The sequence below is a fragment of the Lipophrys pholis genome (assembly GCF_963383615.2).
Source record: "Lipophrys pholis genome assembly, chromosome: 8".
Lineage (NCBI taxonomy): Eukaryota > Metazoa > Chordata > Actinopteri > Blenniiformes > Blenniidae > Lipophrys > Lipophrys pholis.
Genome location: NC_137630.1, coordinates 15,418,451 through 15,441,445, shown reverse-complemented (window position 1 = coordinate 15,441,445; position 22,995 = coordinate 15,418,451). Strand labels below are relative to the sequence as shown.

Sequence of the window (22,995 nt, the reverse complement as noted above, 5' to 3'; positions counted from 1 at the left end):
TCTATTCATCCGGCTATTCTCGGTTTTTAATTCAGTGTCTGTCTGAAAAACAGAAATGAGCTCCAGTAAATGTTCACTTCATTTGTCTTAATGTTCGTCTGTTCTCTCACATAATTCACTTTTGCCTCTTCTTTGTTTTGCCTCTATCAAGTAAAGCACGAGTTGAACTTCCATGACAAGGACACTCAGTTCTACCGCTTCCAGGATTCAGAGTTTGGCCTGAACAACACAACTTATGAAAAGGACTCGGAGGACGAGCTGCAGGAGGCGTTGTCGCTGCTGTCCCAGCTGGGCCCCGACGCACTGCTCACGATGATCCTGCGCAAGGGGTCCGTCTGCTCATCGTTCTTTAATGATCACTCAATATGATACCCGTTATGTATATAGAATCACTTTGGCTGGAAGTTCTCTATCAATAGATCTATTAAGGTGCGGCTTGATGAGATCATTTGTTTGCATGGCTGATGACGTCCCTTGCCTTGTCCTCTCTTCTATTCAGTCCCAGTCAGAGAAGTGCCGAGGACCTGGAGGTCATCTATGAGGAGCTGCTCCATGTCAAGGCTGCTGCTCATCTCTCCACCTCTGTTAGTCACACATTACTGGCTCCTTCTGGCATTATTTATACAGACGGATGGATGGATGGATGGATGGATGGATGGATGGATGGATGGATGGATGGATGGATGGATGGATGGATGGATTCTTTTCATTAACTTTGTCGGCATGCATTGCTTAAAACAATAGTGCAATAGAAATTGTTTTAATTTCATGATACTTTATGGGTTAACACTTCACACTGTAGGTGAAAGACAAGAATTTTTTTGACCTTGCTCTTTCTTATTCTCCAACAATCCACCTGTTAAATGAATTGCTCTTGTTCTTGAAGCAGCTTAAAACCAATTAATCCATGGACGACAACACGGCAGTCTAACGATGGTTATCAATGCTCTTTTGTGCCCATAGGTGCGTAAGGAGTTGGCAACAGTGCTGGTCTTTGAATCACATGCCAAGTCTGGAACAGTGTGTGAGTGCGACAGCTTCGCTGACGTTGGAGCTTAGTGCGGAGCCTTGCCACACACTGAATCTTGCAGTATTTCACTGTGTAGCCAGCAACACACTGCACAGATGTTCTGATGTGTGAAAAATACCTCACTAATATGTTCTCATGTACAACACGCCGCTCACATGTTATGTGCAGTGTAACATTTGGACTATGTGCAGCATGCGCATATGACATTCATACATTATAAAGCACATTATAAGAAGGTGGTGTGTAAGCCTGATTGTCATGGTTAGTCATGCAGAGAGAGACGCATGTAAATGACTGTTTGTGCTTAATGCATTTTCTGCGATGCAGTGTTCAGTCAGGGTGACAAGGGCACGTCGTGGTACATCATTTGGAAAGGCTCTGTGAACGTGATCACGCATGGGAAGGTAAAATGGCTCCAAATAAAACAAATCTCCCCAGTGATCATTAATAAAGTGCTTTGGAAGTGGCATCTTGTGCCTGAAAGGAAGAGACTGTGTTCCCAGGGTTTGGTCACTACGCTGCATGAAGGCGAGGACTTTGGGCAGCTCGCTCTGCTGAATGATGCACCTCGTGCTGCCACCATCATCCTGAGAGAGGACAACTGCCACTTCCTCCGAGTCGATAAACACGACTTCATACGGATCCTCAAGGTTTGACTTATTACGACATGTGTGACACTGTTTTTCGGCTGTCAGAACTAAGAAAGTGATGTACAGTTTACACCATAAATTACTTTGTAACTATGCGCTTCTATGAGTAAAAATTTCGACCTAATATTTGATTCAACTCCTGCTTTGCATTCAGGATGTGGAGGCGAACACAGTGCGACTGGAGGAGCACGGGATGGCAGTGCTGGTGTTGGAGAAAAGCGCGGACTCCAGAGGGCAGGGAGGGGCAGGAAACAACAGCAAGTGAGAAACTCCTCTTATAATGACTTCGCACTTCGACTTCCAATCATTCACACACATTATGGGTGTGGGTAAACGCTGCTATAATACCAAACATTACTATACACATCTATTTGTTACAGTGGTGAAGGCCTTAGAGTTTCGACGACATTCACAAACAAAGCTTGGACTTTAACCCTGCCTTTGTGGACCGACTTGTTATCAGTCTTGAATGATTTTAGCAAACATGAAGATGGATAAAGTCAATGTCAGCTTTCGTCATACACATTCTACATTACATGTTTTTATCCTATGACTTATACACATTACACCTTTTTTTTTTTTACCCCATAAAATCAGACAAAGTGTTCTTCATCTCTAGTTGTAGAGTAAATATGACAGACACAGCATACGTGATCGGGTCAGGTGTTTTCAGTAAGAATCATAAATTTTGTGAATATCACTGCAGTGATATACTGCTACCATCCTACTAAGTGCTGTAAACAGATCCTGTTGGATGAACTATGAGATGATTACGTCCACAGCCTTTCTTTCTTTTTTTTTTTTGCTCTTGTCACTCAGTATTTGTGCAAACCAATGACACAGTATACGTATAGAAGTAATAGAAATACGTATAGAAGTTCCCATGATGCATTTACTTATTTAATTCGATGGTGCGGTTTGGCTGCTCCTTCCCAGGGTCACCACAGTGACGCAATCAGAGGTTAAAGGCTTTCCTCGTCGACCCACAGTGGTGACCTGCCGGCACTGAGATTCAAATATGAATCTATTTATGATGTTTTAGCTGTATTTAACTTTCTAATTCTGCTTACTCTTTTATATTGTACCAGTGTGCCTTGACATCTTGTCTCATGGAACTTTCTTGCAAAATTTGGAAAAAATATACGTATACCTATCATACAGATGCATTGCATATACCATTGGTTGCTGGTTTGAATCCCATTGCTCCGAGTCCCTGAGCAAGACCAGTGACCCCCAAGAGGTCCCTGGATGTTGCACTGTGGCAGCCTACTGCAGTTAACTGTAGGTTAAGTTAACTATACATAGGCTGGGTTAAATGTAGAGAAGTATCTTCTCCACAGAGATCAATAAAGTATCCGACATTGTATACAAGTATATGTTGAATAATAGGGAGAATTGAAAATCAAGCCTTATTTATACCCTAAGAATAAAATAAATATGTATTATTAAATGCCATAAAATAGGACTTTTATGTGCATAATAGATCATTATATCCTGAAAAATTATATATTTATTCTCATATTACCAAATAGTCTTAATGTTTAAGTACATACGATCATATTAAAATGAAAGTAAAAGAAGCGGTTTATTCTCAAATAATGATTCAAGTGAAAGGGATGCGATTCATCAGATTTTTTCAAACACGTCACTGTGTGTATATTTGTTGGCAACATGAAACCACCAATTGATGATTGCCCAAGTCCATTTAGTCACGATTAGTAAATGTTAGTCAGCAAACGTGTAAGCGTTGCGCAATGGTTTTAACAAACCATCACCTGGACAGAGGCTGTAAAAGCACTATGTGGGATTGAAGCACTATAACTAGAAGTATAATTTATTATTCTAATTCCGAGCCATAAACAGAAGGCATGCACAGGGAGCCATACAAAAAAAAAAGAAAAAAAAAAAGAATAATGTCTCCTCCTCTACAGGTACACAGTTATGTCAGGATCACCTGAGAAAATCCTGGAACACCTGCTGGACACAGTGAAGCTGGACTCCAATGGAAATGACGCCATAGGTTGGAATCTCTTGAAATCTACACATTTTTCTGATCCCACAAAAACAAGGCCTTGTTTACCACTCAGACAACTGTGTGCTGTTTGCTGCAGATCCCTGTGTGAGTGATTTCCTCCTCACCCACAAAGTCTTCATGCCCTCCAGCCAGCTGTGTCCTGCACTACTGCACCAATATCCTGTGATGCTTCAAAATACTGAACGGTCATGATTGTGCTGAAAATATTGAATCCCAACATGATCTTGATGATGATGATGATGATGATGATGATGTCTGTTATTTAAAACTCACTACGTCATTGTAATGTATAGAATTTCTACTTTTGGTATTATTAGCCATTGTATGTGTGTGTTTATGGGTCCTTAACTGGCATTGCACTTACCGGGCAGAGCTCTCCGAGGGCTCGGATCAGGAGAAAGCTGCCTACATTCTCAACACCAAGCAGAAGGTAGTGAAGCTCATTGGCCAGTGGGTGGCACTGTTTGGCCTTCTGTTGAGAGAGGACCCCATTGCATTTGAGTTTTTGGAGGTACAAAAGCTTTAATGAAATGAGTCATTTCACAATGTGTCAAAATTCTGTCCATTTTGATCGTAGTACTTTTTTCCACACGGTAACTTATTGATGTTCAATCCTCTATGCTCTATTTGTTTGGTCTGAAACAGAGAATAAAGAAGGACGTGGCAGCGGATTACCGTCTCTTCAGTGTGCTGAAGGAACAATTTCGAGAAAGAAGAAGAACGAGAGTGTAAATATTGCCAATTTTTAAATGTTGTTACTAAAAGTTATTAATAGCTCATATTGATCTTTGATGATCGATGTGCTCCCAGGTTGGAGAATGGATATCAGTCACTGAGTCGGGTAAGCATCACATTTTCAGCAGGACTGACACCAACAGGTTTCAGATGATTACATCTGAGACATGTTGTGATGAGGAAATGAGTTAATGTCACTGATCTGCTGAATCTCTGATGCTTTTGACAGAATCAGCAATTTGATTGGTTCTCAAACTGCGAGGAGCCAGTAGGAAGGTTACAGCCAATCAGAGCACAGGATAAAGGTGAGTAAGCAATACATCATATCAGGAATAATGTTTCCAAACGTCTCTATTTGATCGTATCTACAAGTTAATACTTACTTCAGATAAGTTAACCTATATTTTGCATTTTTAGTCATCATTTGAGGTTTGAAAAAGAATAAATCATTACAGTTACTTCTTTAAAAAGTGGTATTGTTAATTTACTTATTGAAAATGGAAACTTTCTTAAAATTTAATTCTCAATATATGGTATAAAGCCTTAGTGTAAGTACTTTAATAATGAGTGAAACTAAAAATGACTGGTTATTTGGAAGGGTAGTTCATATATTCTTTTAAGGTGTTTGATCCAGTTAGGCCTGTATTATGATATTTTAGTGTTTTTACATGAACTGAGCTGGCAATACTGCGCGGGACACCAAGGACTGATCTATTATACCCTGCTGAAGTTATATTAATAAGTTGAACTTATATCATGGCTTCAAAAAGTAGCACTAGTTCTGTTAGGAAATTGGAAATGGACCATTTGGGAGATTCTCGCATCCAAGTTGAAAATGTTGACATGACGACATGAACCATCTGAGGCCAGCTTTTATAGTTCACAAGCTAAATCAGCTGAGGTTATCTACAAGAAGTATTATTTATTATACCAAAGAATTATTGTAGCATTTGATAACGTCACAATATATATTCAGAGCTTTCCCACATTACCAGGAGGTAGTTCCAAGTTTGACACAGTTTGGATCCGTTTCCAGAGTAGGAACTTTCCTCGAATTCTTCAGTAATGGTGTTAAAGAGGAAGGCTCGCGTTACTGTGAGGGTGCTAATGCAATGAGTGTACTGTGGATACTTCATTACAGTAGCTGATAAAGTAGCTTCACAGTAACAGGTGATTGACCGTCCGGATATTGACGCACGATTCCTTCATCATCAATCAGCATATATTAACATTTGGATTTCTGTTCCCTCTTGACTCAGTGTTGTACGAGATCTTCAGACCAGACAACAAACCTCTGACTGTGATGCTCCCCGTTAACACATCTGTACAGGATGTGATGTCCGCTGTCGTCGAACCTGGACGAGATCACATCCTGGTCAAAATGAACTCTGCAGGAGGTGAGACTAGTCGCTCCGTCGCACTTTCATATCAGATCGGAAAACACGCCTTTGCGTCAAATTCTTGAAGATGAAGTGCTGATAGTCATCGACTCATTATTGTGACAATGAGCTCTTGGTTTTCCTCTGTGAACATACACAGAAAGAGGTCAGCTGAAGCTGGATGCGACTGCAGTGTACACCGCTCTGGGACTCAATGAGAGATTATTCATCTGCCCAAGCAGTCAGGTGGAACAGCTGGTGAGCAGAAGACGCCTTCATTGCCTTTTAAACATTTGCTTGTTTGTTTTGGTTGAAATAACTATGATCCATTATGTTCCATTCATTCATATGAAAATCACATGGAAAGATTTAAAATTGCTTATATTTCACAATCCAATCTTCTGATTGTGTCTAAGGTAGATTTCTTGATAGATATTTGAAAGCGGTTAATATGTTTCCTACCGTCTCACAATGTATGTGAACTTGCAATTATATTCAGTCAGGCATCCCAATTTTTCAGTTTTTTGGTTTTTTTTATCATTATCCTTTGTCATTTCACAAGCTGCACTGATTTTCACCAATTAATTTTTCCATCACTTCTATGATCGTTGTGAACTGTTAATTTGTCATTTTGAAAGAAACAGACAGAAATAAGGAGTTACCAAATATCGTTACATCTTTTCCTTGCTGATTTCTTTCTGTTCGTCCCCCCCCCCCCCCCCCCCCCCCCAGTCGCCCCTGAGAGAGCAGCTGGGCCCAGAGCGAGGAACTACTGACATCCTCGAGCAGATGGGCTCCAAAGACATTGCCAATGAACTCGCTAATTATGACTGGGAAATGTTCACGGCCATGCACGAGGTAACTTAGTAGTTATGACAAGTTTGACCTCTGATCGAGGCATAAAGCTGCTCATTTGCACACGACTGACTTCACTTAGGTTCAAGTCGTTTGTCATTAAACATGAACGTTTGGGAGACTGGAACCGACAAAGGACTGGACATCATTTTGTTGGAGTCAGACGCCTGACTTTTTTTTTTTTTTTTTTCCCATCTGACTGCACCATCTTTGCCATCAGTTCATCTGGTCTGCTTCCTGCATGCCACACATATTTCCCTGCCGTCACCTGTCGATGCCTTTCTGTGCTTGTCAGATCTGTTGGTTTTTGTTTTGCTTCGCAGTTTTGCGTCCATCACTGTGACTCATCGTCTCTCATCTCTCCAGGTGGAGCTCGTCTACTACATATTCGGTCGTCATAAATTTCCAGGCGCCACCACTGCGAACCTGGAGCGGTTTGTGCGGCGCTTCAACGAGGTGCAGTACTGGGTGGTGACGGAGCTCTGCCTCTGTGAGGACCTGGTGAAGCGGGCTGTTCTTCTCAAGAAGTTCATCAAGATCGCTTCAGTGTAAGAATTTGGATCCTGAAAGTTAAACTGTCGGGCGGACGAGTGCGGTCCTGGACATGTTGTAAAACAATTATTCAGACTCATATTCACAGTTTTTATCCAGGCATGTCGGGGCAAGAAGACAACCAAAATGTGGAGGATTTTGATCTTTCATGAGGGTTTTTACGCATCATCGTTCTTTTTTGAGTTCAGCTGTATTTTAGAAAGAAAAGACTGTGTCCTCCTTTAGTCTGGGAAAGAAAATCCAGCAAACATTGATTTTTAGCACCACTAGCAGGACATAGGTTTCAATAAATGAGTTGGAATGCCTCAAATTTCACTTTGTGTACTATGGGTTTATTATTTTGATCGTACTATTCGGCTGATGGCGACAATATTATTTAGCAAACGTTTTGCTCCAAAATGACAAGAATAGAAAGACTGTATTAATCCGAAGGGTAAATTCATTGTCGCGTTGCTCCAAACATGCTACGGCTAGATAGATAAACAAATTCAATATCTCCAAATATTTAAGCATTATTTCAAAACATTCATACAGCATAGATTTTGTTGGATAACCTCAGCAGGAGTCAAGAGGCAGAGTTTGATTATGAATGAACAGTATTAGTCAAGTTTTAGTTGTGTCATGTCTTTAATCAAGTTAGTACAAATCAAGGGTCAGAGATGACTGACAAAATAATACTGAATAAGGTATATTTCTGTTCATGTTTCTGACAGGGTTTATGTCACTAATTGAGATGACGTAACATCTACTGCAATCATGTAGATTTTGTTTTGCCTTGTACTCGTTTAGAACAGCTTTATCCAGACTACAGTTAAGTAAGCCGATACGAGAATTTCGGATTTTAATAATCTCATCAATTTGCCTTAAAAATGATGCAATCATTGTAGATCAGCTGTCTAGCGATAACCCTTTGATTTCCTAATTGTTTCCATTGCCAAAGCTCAAGTGAACATGAAGAAGGCTTTTACCTCAAAATCCACAGCAAGTCTTTAAATACAGCCTGCAACTGCTGCACTTGTTTGGCAACAAAATTTTTCTTGAAATGTACTTTCTCTTCAAGCTTTTGGCATTTATTAAATGCATCTTGCATCCTTTATCAAATATTACAGGGTGGCAGTGTGGTTCACAAATTGCAGCTTTTTCAAACTTCACAAATGCATTATGATGATATCCAAAACTAATCCACTATGTCCTGCACACTATCAGCACGTGAGCCTTATTCCATTACGATCAGCTTGGAATACAGTGCATGCAAGTTCGACGGTAGTTCAGTGCTTCACTTTCAGGGGCGCAGTGCTACGTTTACCACACCTACAACAAACCAGCCTTAAAAAGTCACGCATGGTCCTCAAAATTAGCTCCCAGTCAGTCTGACACATGGAGGTTCACCACTCTGTATGTTTTCTTTGCCACAGATTAAAGGAGCAGAAGAATCTCAATTCCTTTTTCGCTGTGATGTTCGGTCTCAGTAACAGTGCAGTGCAGAGGCTTTACAAGACGTGGGAGGTGAGAACACTTACATAACTGAGATGTGTCACATTTGCCAAAGACTTTGATACTGACTTGTTTAACCTTTTTCTTGTTTGTAAAAGAGAATACCCAGCAAGACAAAGAGAATCTACTGCGCATATGAGAGACTGATGGTAAGTTAGTTTTTTTTGTTACGCATCTCTTTCAGTGACTATGACCAACATACTGCTGAAGCAGGCAGACGCTCTACGTTTTTATAATTACTTTTAAAACATTTTCCTGCCACAGTCCAGTGGTCCTTCATCATTAATGTCCAACTTCCTCCGAGATCAATATTTTACCTTAAACTCATAATGTGCTCTTGTATATAATAAGTCTAATGCATCAAAACACAGAGAAGTAGCTCACCTCTTAATGAATGTCTTTCTGCTTGTTGTAGGATCCATCACGCAACCACAGAGCGTACAGATTGGCTGTGGCGAAACTCAGTCCTCCTTACATCCCCTTCATGCCTCTGCTTCTCAAAGGTAAACAAGAAAACAACAACAAGCAGCCAGTCAGTCGATCATGAATCTATTGCAATCCCGATTAAACTACTAGAATAGTGGCCTAATATTGACACTTTTTAGTCGAGTTCTTATGTAGTGTTTTGTAATTTTCAGTATCGAAGCTTAAGTTATTTTGAATAATCTTTTAATAAAATCTATTAATGTGTAGTGCAATTATTATTTTATTTGTAGTCTGTTACAAGAACAGTCTTTTTTTTCTTGTATTTTATTTTAACAAAGTTTCACAATTTACATTAATCCACATAATTATATGGCCGTCTTTGTGGGTGGTTAAAACTCCCCCCGACAATATGATTGTTTGCGTCTCTTTATGCATTTGGTGTGTTTATCAATGCAATTACATTAATTCTCTTTGCAAAAATTGCCAATTTGTTGGTCTGTTGCTTGATCAACTGACTGACTGCTTGGATTTTAATCTTGGTTGATTGTGTTTGTATGCAGACATGACATTCATCCATGAGGGAAACCGAAACTACATTGACAAGCTGGTCAATTTTGAAAAGATGGTATGGACACTTTGAAATATATTTTCTAATATTGTCGAGCTTGACTGTTCTCTTAAAAAATGTGCCTCGTTTAAAAAAAACAACCAAAAAACACTTAACAGTCCTTATTTATCCCTTGCTGTTGTAGCGAATGCTTGCCAAGACAGTGAAAATAGTTCGAGGATGCAGAAGCCAACCGTACGGTGAGTGATGGAGTTGTGCTCATACATTTACACATCCAGGAAAGCGGCAAACCATTAAGAGACGAATGTGGAGTTAAATTCATTAGTTCCGGTTTGTGAACCAGGTAAATTAAATTTCTGTTTCCTCCGCAGTGCCTTCCTCTCCACAGAGGGGCCTGGCTGATCGGATGTTTCTGGAAGGACCGGCCACTCGCATATCCACATGTAAGTCTGCAGTATCAGTAAAGACCCAGTTAAATGTATTTTCTATCATATGAATTCAGCGGCTTACAAATGAGCAATGATGCAGATCGTAACTCAACTTCTATCATCAACTTTGGTCAGAATTATATCACTTTCTGAATTTAAAAGCAAAAGTAAAAAACCATGCAGATTTTTTTATATCAAGGCAAGCAAATGTTTTCATGAGATAAATCTAACAGCAAAAGTAATGACACCATGTGAAAACTGAAAACAGTGAAAGTACAACCTCTTTCTCATGAGATTATGAGATTTCTGTATTCCCACATCATGCCCAGCAGATCTGGTAGAGCACGATTTGGGACAGCACTGGTGAACCTGAAAACAACAGTGAATCAAATACATGAAGCAAGTTGAAACTTCCTGTTTTCGAAATCAAAGGTTACATTCTAAATAGCTTACCCAAAAGCAACAACACACATTTGGTTGAGGGGCTGTTTCTATATCTGTAACTGTATTCCAGGTGTGCTCATGGTGTACTGCATGTTCTAGGTCGCTGTCTGTGGCAACACACCTGCTAGTAATGACTGATTGACTCCTTATTGGAGCTTCTCAGGAGATCACTGGTGTGTTGAAGGAGAGAGAGATCTTAAAACATCCTGGGCCTATGGGACCAAAGCTGAAGGGCAACAATCAAGAGTAATTTACTTGAAAAGTAGAAGCTGTAATGACAAATATTCAATGTCCCAGTGTCCAGGTATAGCCATTTCTACAGTGGAAGAGCAAGAGTGAGCCATCGCAGACCCAGAAACAGAAATTCCAGTCTATTTGCAGTTTAGTTGATAGTTTATGAAAGTAGATAATAAACATACTGGGGTTTTCCTGCAGCAAGTTCTATCTTTTTTCTCGTTGGCTGTTCCCGGTCTGGTGGGAACTGTGTGCCCTCCCCCTACCTGACCTGTGTCTCCTCTTCTTGTCACCTATGCCCTCTATATGTGTGCCTGATTACTGACACCAAGTGTCCAAATAATGCAACAAGAAAACTTAAAACCAATGAATGGCTCCTACAAAAGCTATAATAATTCCCTGCAAATGACATATCCATCATATTTGTTATGTTGGATTTTATTTTGCCTGCATTACATGATTAAATTTTTTGGTCAGGTTTTTACTCAAATGTGAAACTGTCCGGTGTGCTTTTGTTTACCCTCTATCTATTTACTGCTCCTTTGTTTAAGTTCCCATTGTGTTGTTTCGCCCTTTTTCCTTCATGTCGTCATCTGAAGAAGCTAAAACTAGTAAAGTGGCAGTTTTGTTGCATTATAGTAAATAGTAAAATAAAGTCATTCCTTCTCATAGTGAGAGTATTCTCAATTAGAGTCCAAGTTGAGCCTAACTGTGGAGTTTGCATGTGCCACCTGATCTGTGCATACATGGGTTTCTCCCTTAGCCCCCAAAACTTGCATGTTGTCACCGTGAACTTTCCAGTAAGCTTTAATCCGCGTTTATGCAAATTTCACATTGCTGAATTGGATAATTTGGTTTAAAAAAACAAAAAAATAAAAAATTAATAGAAGGCAGGGATCTGCAAGTTTGGTCATTTTGAGTATCACAAAATGTTTATACTAACTACCAAATTGTGATTTATAAGGATCATAGCTGCTAATGAAATCAAACAAACTAATTTATATACATTTAATCAGCAAGCTTTCTTCAAGACGATCAAGCAACTGATAATTGCTAACTGGTTGAAATTTGCCTAAAAGAACTTGCTTCCTCTAAAAACAGTGATTTATTGACCTTTTGAAAATTGTGACATAAATGATGTTGATCGGGGCCGTCAGGCGCCAAAGTCTGATGTAAGGAGTAGAAGGTATATACATGTTGGCAGTTAAATGAAGGGATCAAAATTAAAAAGCCATCTGAAACTCATATACCCAAGTAAAGTCTGAAGAGCGTTAATGAAGTATTTGCACTTAAGTACACACTACCTATCACGCCTAACATACTTTCCTCTTGTGCAGACTCGGACCACGCCCTCCCCCTGCGGAGTCCCACCAACATCCGGCACTACATTCAAAACCTGAAGGTCCTCGACAACCAGCGCAAGCTGACAGAGCTATCAAGGACAATCGAGTGCTAGGACATCGGGGTGGACATGTACAGATGTACAGGAAAAGACTGTAGCAAAATACGACCCAGGCAGTGGACCTGCGGAGGAAGATGGACGCGTGGCGTGAACTGGTAATCCGCTGTCGTCGAAGGGGAAAAGCAAAGCCCAGCATTGAGAGTGAACATGTGCATCGTTCACAGGAATGACCTCCAATGCTCCGCCGACTGTGTTCACAGGACACAAGGTTCATCCAACACACTGGCGTTTCTATATTGTAAAGCTATGTTACAAGATGTACAGCTCACGTTGGTGTCAAACTGAATTTACTGTGACAATTTATATACTTTTGGAAAAAAAATTGCACTAATATGTACACATCCTACACATCTGTGCCACAGCTAAAATCACATTAGGTCAGTTTTTTTGTGCACTACTGTTTTCACATCAAAAACTAATATATTGTATCTGCTCATTTTGGACAACATGCATATGACTTTTTTCTAAATAAATTATTTTCCCAGTCACGCGTATTCAATGAAGGCACACACATTTGTAAAAAGAGAAATATTTTATTTAAAAGTACAAACCATAACAGGTAAGAATTGACCTTCAAAGAGCCTCCCTGCCTCGACCCCTCCCTCCCAGCGAACACACAAAAGGTCCCCCCCAATATGGGGTGAGAAAATTCACAACACATCAGCTATCATTTGAAATCAAAATACTCTCCTTGGCATAAATATGTACAACATCTTTTTTTTTAAAGTCCCCAGAGAGAAAAAAAAATGAGCGAAGACGCCACAAAAAAAAAACAAAAACCAGTGCTTTCTCCTGACGTAACCATGGAGGAAATAGTAAAATAACCCCCTGTCATTATAAATAATGGGATGACGTGTTTGTAAAAACCGTTTAATACAGACAAGCATGTTAAAGGATTTAAGTCAATGACCAGATGGGGAATTTTGTGGAGAATCTGGCAAATTGTAAATCGCTATCCAATAAAGGTGAAGTGTAATGAGGCAAACAAAACACATGGTGAGTATAGAAAGTTGGTGTTTGGGCAGGTGCAACAGCAGAGCACATAATTCTTCAAACTGTGTCAACAAAGCTGAGCTCAACTCAGACATGCTCCAGTGAAAAGTATTGAGTACAATTTGGCGTGGGGGGGAAAGAGAAAAAAAATTTTTTTTTCACACGTCACGAATGCTTAGTGAAAAAGCAAGACAACGTGCGAAGCCAGAACCCCCCCCCCCCCCCCAAAAAAAGGTCCAATCAACGTGCTCGTCACATACACAAACAGTCCTGTTTATCACACCTCGATCACCAAAATAAAAACAAAAGAAAGCACTGTAATATTAAACAGAGTGAATATAAATATTGCACGTCCAAACAACATTTAGTTCCCAGTGCCTAGTTGTTATCCCTTGTTCGAGGTATTTGTGCTGTCACGCTCAATAGTTAATGCTTAACCTCACTTATCTCAAGCTACAGATGTAATAGGCATGAACCGGACTAGGCAATGGGAAAGGTAATAATAACCATACACAAAACAAGCATTCATAAATACACCATCCACACAAATGCATGTATGCATGAAGTCACACATCCAACAACCTCGCCACGGACATATTTACATGTAAGGCACATTTAAACCTATGTACATGACAAAAGGAACCAACACAGAGCATTTTGACTTTCAGTCCACCTCGCCGTTGTGGGATGGCTTCAAGCGTTTTCACTGAAAGTACAATCGAAATTACAGTATGTCACACTAAAAGCTGAAAAATGTAACCTTGGGTTTTCTGTTGAGGCTACAATGCTGCTGATTGTCGCATCTTTTCAGTAAAAGACATAATTTTAGATGACTGTCGACTGTCGGCTCCACCTAGGCGTCATTTACTTCCACATGGTGTCCATTCTGAACGAGCACAACTCCAAACCAAGCAGAAGTAAACGCGTCAACATATTCCTGGGCAGCGGTTCCCCACCTGAGGTCCTGGACCTCTTCGGTGAGACTTTCTACAATCTGAAGCAGACCTGCAAAACTTTTTCTTAATTTTCTTTAAGGCTCCTGCTTTTTTTTTTACACTGGTCGGTGTTGATGCAAATCAAGGGGAGTTTTAAGGGGTTAAAAAAAAAAGGTTGAAACCACTGCTTTTGGGGAAAGCCACGCTTTGAGAGAAGCACCACACTGCTTCGAGCCTTACATGAGGTTTCACAGGGTCGTGGTGGTTCCAGTCCCATCCCAGTCAACGACACAACAATGACGACGCTGCCAGCATTGGTAACTCCGAACACAAACATACAGGACGCGAAAACAAAAGTGATCAGTAGGATCTCAAAGGAAGAAGATCAGTCAGTCAGTCTTTGGTGTCTCTGGAATAATATCAGTAGATTCCTTTGAGTGCAAAAACACCTTAACCCAGCACTGTCCACCAACCTGAGGCAGAGAGATCATTTTTCCATATTAACAGTTAAGAAACATCCATCTTTGCATCTTCAATACCTGCGGTTTTTTTTTCTTCCCTATTCTGGGAGGTGATATCTGTCCTAGCATGCCCAGAAATACTGGAAACAATTTAGGTATTAAATTATTAGAAGACTTAAAATTTTCAATTTACTGCTAATCAGATTTGCATGTAATGTTGCATTTGCTAAAGCCGAGTGAAGATTTGCACCTGAAAAGTGTTTGGTAAACCATGTGTACATGCCTCGGGAGGCGGCGTGATTCACAGCGCCAACATGCCACAAGCAACATATGTGGACGGAAACTGTCAGAGGCAGCGGACACACAAGTTAATTAGCACCAAAATAAAGCCGTTAAAGGGATATTACAAAACTCTCCATCTCACAAATCCACAAGGATAAACCCAACATGTGTCCGGCTGCTTTCACAGGCGGTGTGAAGCCTGTTCCTGTTCTTTGCAGTCACTTTTTTTTTTTTTTTTTTTTTGCCTTCAGGCACAGAGAAAAGTTCCATTTAATAATCCCAACCTGCCAACAAGAACAACATAAATTAAAAACAATTAAAAAAAATAAAAACATTCATTCAGCTTGGAGATCTTTGGATTTTCTTTGTTTCCCCTCTAGTGCAGCAGAGTAGAGTTCCAGTAGTCTCTCCTTCGTGTAACTCTTCAACTGCTCTCTGATTCACTCTACATGTTTCTTTCTGTGTCTCCATTGCAATCATATGGCCAGGTACTGTGGTTCTGGTAGCTCTGGTGGTCACTCAGGCCTCGGAGGCTGCCTGGGGTTTGAGTTGTGCTTTCTCCATGGCAGTGCCGTATGGTAGTGATCGCTTGAAGAAGCCAAACTGCAAGAGAAGAAGAAATTCAAGATTTAAAAAAAAAAAAAAAAAAGATCTATAAGCATCTGTACATCCAAAGACCTGGACCAGAATCAAACTGCAGTTTTCTCATTGTGAGGTGACAGTGCTAACCACTACGCCACAGTGCGATCTGAGAACTAACATAATGGGACTAGCTTCAGCATTAGACTTGTAGAATAGCAGCACGGACCCTGTACAGGACGTAGATGAGAAGAGCCAGAAGCAGTAAACCAGCCAGTATAGCCAAGATGATGATCCACAGTGGAACCGAGTTCTCAATGTCCGGCTTGTTCCACACCACCGGGGTCACCACCTGACGATGACACCACATTTTACTCTCAGTTAGAAAAAAAAAAAAAAAAAAGGAATGGTACATTTCAGAATGTGAAGTTGTGTCTAAACGACTAATGGATGAGAACAGAGGTTAAATACCTTTTTGTGTCCATTTGGTAATGTTCTGGGCAAGATTGCATATGGCATCTTCTTCACGCTGTAACTGGCCAAACACTCCAGGACATACTGCTTGTAAGGCCTCTGAAGGGAGAAGCATCACAGTTTATTAAATTACATTCAGAAGGTGTGAATAATTCATGCTTCGCCTCGCTAAACAACTTCTACCAGGAGTCATTATAGAGAAATAAGGGTGCACAGAACATGTGGCTCTGCTAAAATAGTTTACTGAACAGAAGAGGCCTTATTTCTAGGGATGCACCGATACCACTCTTTACCAAAATGAATAGTGTATGAGTACTTGCATTTTAGTACTCACCGATACCGAGTACTTAGGCCAATACACACATTAAATTTTTTTCCACAGATGTTAATCGGACAACATTCCTACATTGTGATGTACCGAAATTCAAAATTAATTCTGTTATGGCACTGTCCTGCTTGCCACCGGCTGTGAGGCGAGGGAGTTAACCCCGAAGCCGAGGACAGCTTCGGCCCCGCAGTAGAAGTTGGTCTCCCTTGCGTCTTCCGACCACGGTCTGGAGACCGGGGTAGGAAGGGTTAACACTTTGTCATAAGCTGAGAACTAACATTTACCAAAAGTGCTTTCAATAAAACTTTGTCAGAAACCACAGGGTTTCCTCTACATTCATTTAGGAGTGGCGGGCCGCCCTGGGTGGGGGGGAAGTGCGCTCGGTGGAACAGCTTTGAGCAAGCCGTGCGCTCTTCACTGGACGCCCGCACTTTGCAGTGAAGTGGCGTAAAGTGGCATCGGTGTCGTGGCATCGGTGGCAGTTTTATGAGTACGAGTAGGAGTACTCATGCCTGTTATTGAACCGATACTGGTTTCGGTATCGGTGCATCCCTAATTATTTCTATCATCAGATATTAAGTTATTTTGGTACCACTGATGGTCAAAGAATGATTATACAACATAAAGCACGTTGACTACAGTGTGACAAACCTCTCTGAAGGTTTTACTGTGATTTTTGAGATGTTTACTTAATAACTGAATTTTTGATTGATGTAGAACATATAAAAAAAAAATCTTATGGCTCAATTATTACATTTCTAGTGTAATTTCTGTTATAGAAAATGGTCGTGTAGAAAGAGCAACAAAAAATTTCATAAATCGGATAGAAAGTTGCACTGCAACATTTATTCACTAGGTGGCGACACAGTCCACGCGTATCTTCCAAAGAAACCCCCTGTAGCATTCCCATCCTATGAGATGCTGTGACTGCCACATAATGGATTTTCATCACACTCCATGTTAAAGTGTGCAGGAGGTGTTAAATAATCAGCGTCTGGCTCAGAGATGGCAAACACTGGCAGACGCTGCAGTCTGTGCTCTAGTCTGGACCAACATACCTCCTCAGAAAGTAAATGTCCCATTTGTTGGGACAAATATGTAAATCTGTAAATCATATAGTTGCATTCCGAGTCTGAACCCTTGCTGACGCCTTGTGAAAACAAACAAATATATGCGACTGGCAACTGTATCTATTTGTCTTTCCTCACCGCACATTTGTGGTTTCCAAACTTTTTTCTTTTTCTTTTTGAGCTTTAGTAAAAATGGATTACTATATCCTGCCAATGTCCGAGACGAGAAAACATAGAGAGCCCAATCTATAGCGTGCGGTCTCATCCTCTCCTGGGATCCCATGTTTATGTGCAGTATATGTGCAGAGAGTTTGTACGGCACGATTCTTCTCCCACAAACCTCAGTGAAGGTCTCGGCCCAGATGCGAGAGCGCATATTGACGATAGCGGTAGTCCCCCTTTCCAGCAGGCCCACTTTGCACTGAAGCGTCCAGCACTCCACGTTGGAACAGGACTATGGAAAGAGAGGGAATGTCATCAAAAGGGGGTTGATTAAATACTAATAAGTAATTTTTCCACATGGTTAGTATCTGAAAAAAAAAGAAGTGTTTTTCCCACTAAATTTTAACAATGTGACAGTACGAGGTGAAACTCCTCAAGGCAAATACTGGTAGGCTAGACGTGGTAAAGCCAAATAACGGCAATGTTAATGCTGCAGGTCGAATAAATATAACAAAGAGTCTAATGTTATGATCCCTATTCCACGCCTGCTTCGAATTAGATTGAAGGAATGTCATGAGACTGTAAAAATGCAGCGTGTACCGCTCGCCACATTATTGCCCAACCACTAAAACCGGTCCATTTTTCTCAAGACTGTCGAACGCTAAGTCCTAATTACATCCTCATAATGCCGGCTGTTACATTTAACATTTTAAAGCTTTGCTCACACTGTGTTTCAGGGGCTGGTACTGTAGCCAGACCACCCCCATGCTGAGAGGTTTCAGTGGGTTTCCTGCGGGAGCGAATTAGTTTACTTATTCCACCAAGCAGGGGAAACTCGGGAGAAACAGAGAGCACCCACCTTGTTGCTTCAGGCTCAGGCTTAGACAAACTTAATGAGTATTCAGACAGACACAGAGCATATCAGACCACTTCCCCCTGAGTAGACCTGCTTGGAACCCCAGGGCAGGGAGGCCACAAAGGAACGACATGAACGTGGTCCCGTGCCAAAAGATGCCTCTGACCAAAATCCCACGTGTCTCCCCTGGAGGGATTATGTGGTCAGGATGTACATTTAGGGGGGGGGGGGGCATTTATTCCCACAACTCCATAAAATAACAGTGTGGCCTGCTAATGCAGCTGAAGAATGAAGTATAGTTTGATATTTTGTAAACAAAAGACACAATCATCATGTCAGAGTAGAAGAATTAAAGATTCAATGAAAGATGATTAATGTCAAATAAAACAGTTCTTCAGTGTGAAGTGTTGGCCAGAACAAACTATGGCTGGCTGCAGTCCGGTTGCAAAACATAATTTGAGAGCTTTGACTAAATATCTGTTGTTTTTTTTATAAATGGTGAATGAAAACAGGGAAGAATAAATTATTATAACCTATTTTATCTACCATACAAACATATTTAATAGCTCGTCTCTGTTATGATATTATAATGACCCTTTAATTTACTTATTATTTATAATTTTTTTTTGTTACTGTCGAATCATTCAGTCCAAATGAATAACTAATAAAAACATCACCTTTACTGAAATTAGCAGTTTTCTCTCATTATATCTATATTTTTATGACCTATATTTGTGGTTTGCCTTATTTTCTTGTGAAACTCCTCGCTGGGAGACGAGATATGATAAGTCTTTCATTGCATGTTGTAAACTGTTTACTTGCTCTGCACATACATACAACAATAAAGACGTTGAACTTTATTGTATCCCGTTGTTAAAAAAGTCATGCAAGCTGCAGCTACTTGCTTCAATAAGAGGTACATTTTCTAATCAGTACAAGATCATGTACAGGTCACTCATTCAAATAACTATTTGTGTATATACACATCTTAAATTAATTTAATTAATTCACACAAATAACTTCAATATATTTTATTACACATAAACTCAAATGTGTTAAGCATTTAAGTTTAATTGTTTAACATTTTCATTCCTATGTCATGAAAATCTAAATATATGAATATTTCACAACTGCAGCTTTATTTACCATTTTGTATAAAAAAAACAAAAAAAGGAACCATAATAATCACATCATAAGTTAATATTTCTTGTTCTTTTTCATTTAGGTGAGTTACCATTCAGTCAAAATAGGACCTAAATTAATAAATACACATTTTATTGTAATTGTGATCACAATTTATGAAACAAAAATATTTCTGTTATACAGTAGGTCGTTGACAAAAAGAGCTATTATTTGTATTTGACTTGAACGAAGCCCAACGTATTGTGGATCCATTATCAAATACTTCCATATCTTCAGAGAAACCATAATTTTTTCAGCTACACGTACTTACATTTTTACAAGTGTTTTTGTCCAGATCCCACACAGATTTTTCCAGAAGAGCTGGAAACACTGCGCCGCTTCGTGAAAGACAAACCGCTTTAACACGATAACCCCCAGATTACATTTTGAAGGCTTTTAAAGAGAATATGCAAGTAAGTACACATCAAAGAACTGAGTACACTCACAATTCCAATTGCTATCCAAACCTTTCATCTGCATCATTGCAGCCGATAAATGTTTTTTTTTTAACTGCTTTGTGTTGACTAATTGCAATATTAAGCCATATTTTCTACAGGCACATTGAATGAAATGTCTTCAGCAATGCATCATTAGTGCAATAACTTCCACATTGAAGTGTAGCGAAATTGCTATAAAGCAAAAGCAGCGGTTTTTTTTTTTTTTAATGAATCCAAGTCATTATTTTGAAAAGCTATTACATTTTCAGTGTAATTACCATCCTTTGTTCTGAATGGCCATCACATCTTTGTTAACAAATTAGACCATTTGAAGTGCTCACATTATGACCTTCACTAACCACATTATCCCAGGCATCACTAAACACTGACACACTTTGATCAATGACGGCTTTGAATGGCTTTTTTCTGCCTTCTTGGACGTGAAAAACAAAAAAGTGCAGACACAAGGGAAATGGGACAATGGGGACCTTCATGCCAACTTGTCATTGGACATGCTTGATGAACGAGCACAGTCAGCGGAGACAGACAAAGGCCTCTTTAGTAGATGCAGGTATTCACAGGCCGGGCAGCTACCTGCAGCTGGGTGGATCAATAGGACCAGTGTGTGGCTGCTCGAGGGGATCATAACACCCAGGGCCAAAAAATTAGGGAGCAGTCCGTGAAGCGAGTAGTGGATCACTGGCAAAGGGCCTCCCATGTGTCATGTCCCCTCTCCGCTGCTCCACCAATACTAAAGGCTCTTTAATGTTAATCACCAAAACGGGACAAGCCAGTGGCCTCTGACCCCTCCCTTTTAACGACATCATAACCTAATTACCAAGTCCCCAGAGCCTCATGTGAAACCACGGCCGGTGTCACCAAAATAAATCCAGATTTGCACCCTCGAATGAACACAGTAAAACAGATGAACTTTTTTTTGCTGTTAATTGTGTGCAGAGTGAAAACTCCGCTTGTGTGACACAAAGACACATTTATATCTACTAAAGTGCTAAAGCTCCTTATTGCCTCACTTTCAACTTACCCTTCGGTCACCTATTGCATTTAGAACCCTCTTTTGGCCTCACAGTGTTCATTCATGCGTACACGGTGTTTTATTTATAGAGTGTGAAAAGGTTCCTACCAGGTTCGTCAAATGAGCGAGTTGATTCTTGTGGACGTCCCTCCTCTCGACTTGGTGTTCGTGGGCCTTCAGAGCCAGAACTGGCGACTCTGTGGACGTGAGCTGGAGCTGAAGAGCGACACAAAGAAACGCACCCATTAGAATAACACAGACACTGACCTCATCGGGCAGAAGAGCACGCCACCCTTTCTGTCAATACGCGAGACTTAATGTTAGCGTGACCCTGAAGCTTCGTCGTCATTAATCATAAGCATGTGAGCGCCGCTACTCATGGATTCCCGTGGAAACGCACCGTACTTAGCAATACACCAGGGAAGAAAGAAAACACATTTGCTCGCAGCTCAGACTGATGACCACTTGCAGCCCTGCGAAACATCTGTCAAGCTACAAACGCAAACAAACAACTGCAGCAAAATAGCTTCCCGCAAAAATCCCATAGCGACGACTTATAGCCAATTGGGGAAGGGGGGGGGTTGCTAAATGTCAAAAGATGAGAGAGTGTTTCGCTGGGTGAGGTGGTTCATCAAGCTGTGCCGAGTGGTTGGGAAGAGCTGAAACTTCAAAGTGGTGGGGTAAGTGTCCTGGGTGGAGCAGGGGGCGGGTGAGGGCCAACCATCGGGGAACCCAACAGAGTAACGAGTCGAGATCTCCCGTCTGATTTAGCCCCGCTTGACCCTGTGAAGTGTGCGCGCGAGTTGCTCACTTTGAGGTTTCGGTGGTTCATGTTTCTGTCCGCCGTGCAGTTGATCGGGCCATCGGTGGAGAACTCCAGAGGGTAAAGAAGTGCGTGACCCTGCACACTGAGGGGGCAGCGCAGCTCAAGAATGGTATTGCTGATCCGACTCGGGCCGTTGTTCAAAAGCTGGAAAAACAAATGAAAAATCAATCAAGTATTGGAAAGCTTCAAGCAGCTGTTGATTGTTTCATATTGTGCTTTCAGCAGCAGCATGGCTGATGAGTCGCATGTGTTTCCGTTCCATTGCTAACAGGTCTTTACAAATTGGTAGAGCTGTCCTGCTTCAAACACAAGACACTATCTGAGTCTTTCTCCTTCGCTGCCCTGGAAAGTCAACAGCAGGGTCTGCTTTCCAGCTCAGTCCTCTCGGCCTCGGTGAGTCTGCACAGCTGATTACCTCATAGATGTGTTCCACCTCAGGACCGACATCCTGCTCCACGGCATAGTTTCTGGTCGCCTTCCAGTTGGCCGCCGGGAAGAAGACCTTATCTGGCCGAGACACACTTTAAAAGAGAAGGAGGTGTGTGGGAACATGAGCAGGAAGGCACTTAATGAAGGTCCAGAAGTTGAAAGTAGCAGATCCTGAAACTAAACTCACCCTTGCAGAATGACTTCAGCCTGAACAACGACCTCCAGCTTGTAGGGCACAACCTCACTATGGGAATTATTCTCATTTTTACTGTGGAGGCAAATGAAAAGAAACAGTTGCATTAGGTGGTGTCATTTGACATTTGGCAGTGACGACAGCTGACATTCTCAACAATTTCTGATTTCAACTTCTTGCTTAAACTCGTTCGCTCTGAAAAATCCCTGTTGTGGAGGACATGACCCCTTCGAAACAGATTGGCAAACTGGGATGTTCATCACAATATATTTCAATGCCACAAGGCACAGATGTGATGAGTAAGAGGGTTACACCATTCCTTCACATCCACAGTACTGGATTCATGTTTATCCACTATGGAGACCGGTTCAAGACTTCAACAACCGGAAACACTGATTATTAATTAATAATCCTCCCATCAGTTGTGGATCCATCTTAACATCGCTTTTGTGAATTTTTTCCA

General features: G+C 40.8%; 2 protein-coding genes across 8 annotated transcripts in view; one reads left to right on the top strand and one right to left on the bottom strand.

The window, feature by feature from the left end:
* The window catches only part of rapgef3 (Rap guanine nucleotide exchange factor (GEF) 3), a 29,201-nt gene extending 16,421 nt beyond the window's left edge, over positions 1-12,780 (top strand). For 4 of the 7 annotated variants that reach the window (XM_080470290.1, XM_080470288.1, XM_080470293.1 and 1 more), the window contains 23 exons: positions 152-329; positions 500-584; positions 964-1,024; positions 1,358-1,434; positions 1,534-1,680; positions 1,835-1,941; positions 3,612-3,700; positions 3,792-3,870; positions 4,076-4,226; positions 4,361-4,443; positions 4,526-4,556; positions 4,680-4,755; positions 5,710-5,847; positions 5,990-6,087; positions 6,562-6,687; positions 7,051-7,232; positions 8,652-8,742; positions 8,829-8,879; positions 9,146-9,233; positions 9,717-9,781; positions 9,909-9,963; positions 10,096-10,167; positions 12,168-12,780. In XM_080470290.1, coding sequence (XP_080326416.1) covers positions 152-329; positions 500-584; positions 964-1,024; positions 1,358-1,434; positions 1,534-1,680; positions 1,835-1,941; positions 3,612-3,700; positions 3,792-3,870; positions 4,076-4,226; positions 4,361-4,443; positions 4,526-4,556; positions 4,680-4,755; positions 5,710-5,847; positions 5,990-6,087; positions 6,562-6,687; positions 7,051-7,232; positions 8,652-8,742; positions 8,829-8,879; positions 9,146-9,233; positions 9,717-9,781; positions 9,909-9,963; positions 10,096-10,167; positions 12,168-12,286 — 2,249 coding nt within the window. In that variant the 3' untranslated portion in view covers positions 12,287-12,780. The remainder of the gene's footprint in view (positions 1-151; positions 330-499; positions 585-963; positions 1,025-1,357; positions 1,435-1,533; positions 1,681-1,834; positions 1,942-3,611; positions 3,701-3,791; positions 3,871-4,075; positions 4,227-4,360; positions 4,444-4,525; positions 4,557-4,679; positions 4,756-5,709; positions 5,848-5,989; positions 6,088-6,561; positions 6,688-7,050; positions 7,233-8,651; positions 8,743-8,828; positions 8,880-9,145; positions 9,234-9,716; positions 9,782-9,908; positions 9,964-10,095; positions 10,168-12,167) is intronic. The other 3 variants (XM_080470292.1, XM_080470291.1, XM_080470294.1) reach the window with 2 other exon arrangements.
* Positions 12,781-14,344: 1,564 nt separating this feature from the next.
* The window catches only part of itga5 (integrin, alpha 5 (fibronectin receptor, alpha polypeptide)), a 39,443-nt gene continuing 30,792 nt past the window's right edge, over positions 14,345-22,995 (bottom strand). The window contains exons 23-30 of the mRNA XM_080470287.1: positions 22,527-22,607; positions 22,326-22,431; positions 21,896-22,054; positions 21,193-21,300; positions 17,755-17,868; positions 16,014-16,115; positions 15,772-15,894; positions 14,345-15,566 (exon numbers count right to left, since the gene is read on the bottom strand). Of these exons, the coding sequence (XP_080326413.1) occupies positions 15,483-15,566; positions 15,772-15,894; positions 16,014-16,115; positions 17,755-17,868; positions 21,193-21,300; positions 21,896-22,054; positions 22,326-22,431; positions 22,527-22,607 (877 nt within the window). The 3' untranslated portion in view covers positions 14,345-15,482. The remainder of the gene's footprint in view (positions 15,567-15,771; positions 15,895-16,013; positions 16,116-17,754; positions 17,869-21,192; positions 21,301-21,895; positions 22,055-22,325; positions 22,432-22,526; positions 22,608-22,995) is intronic.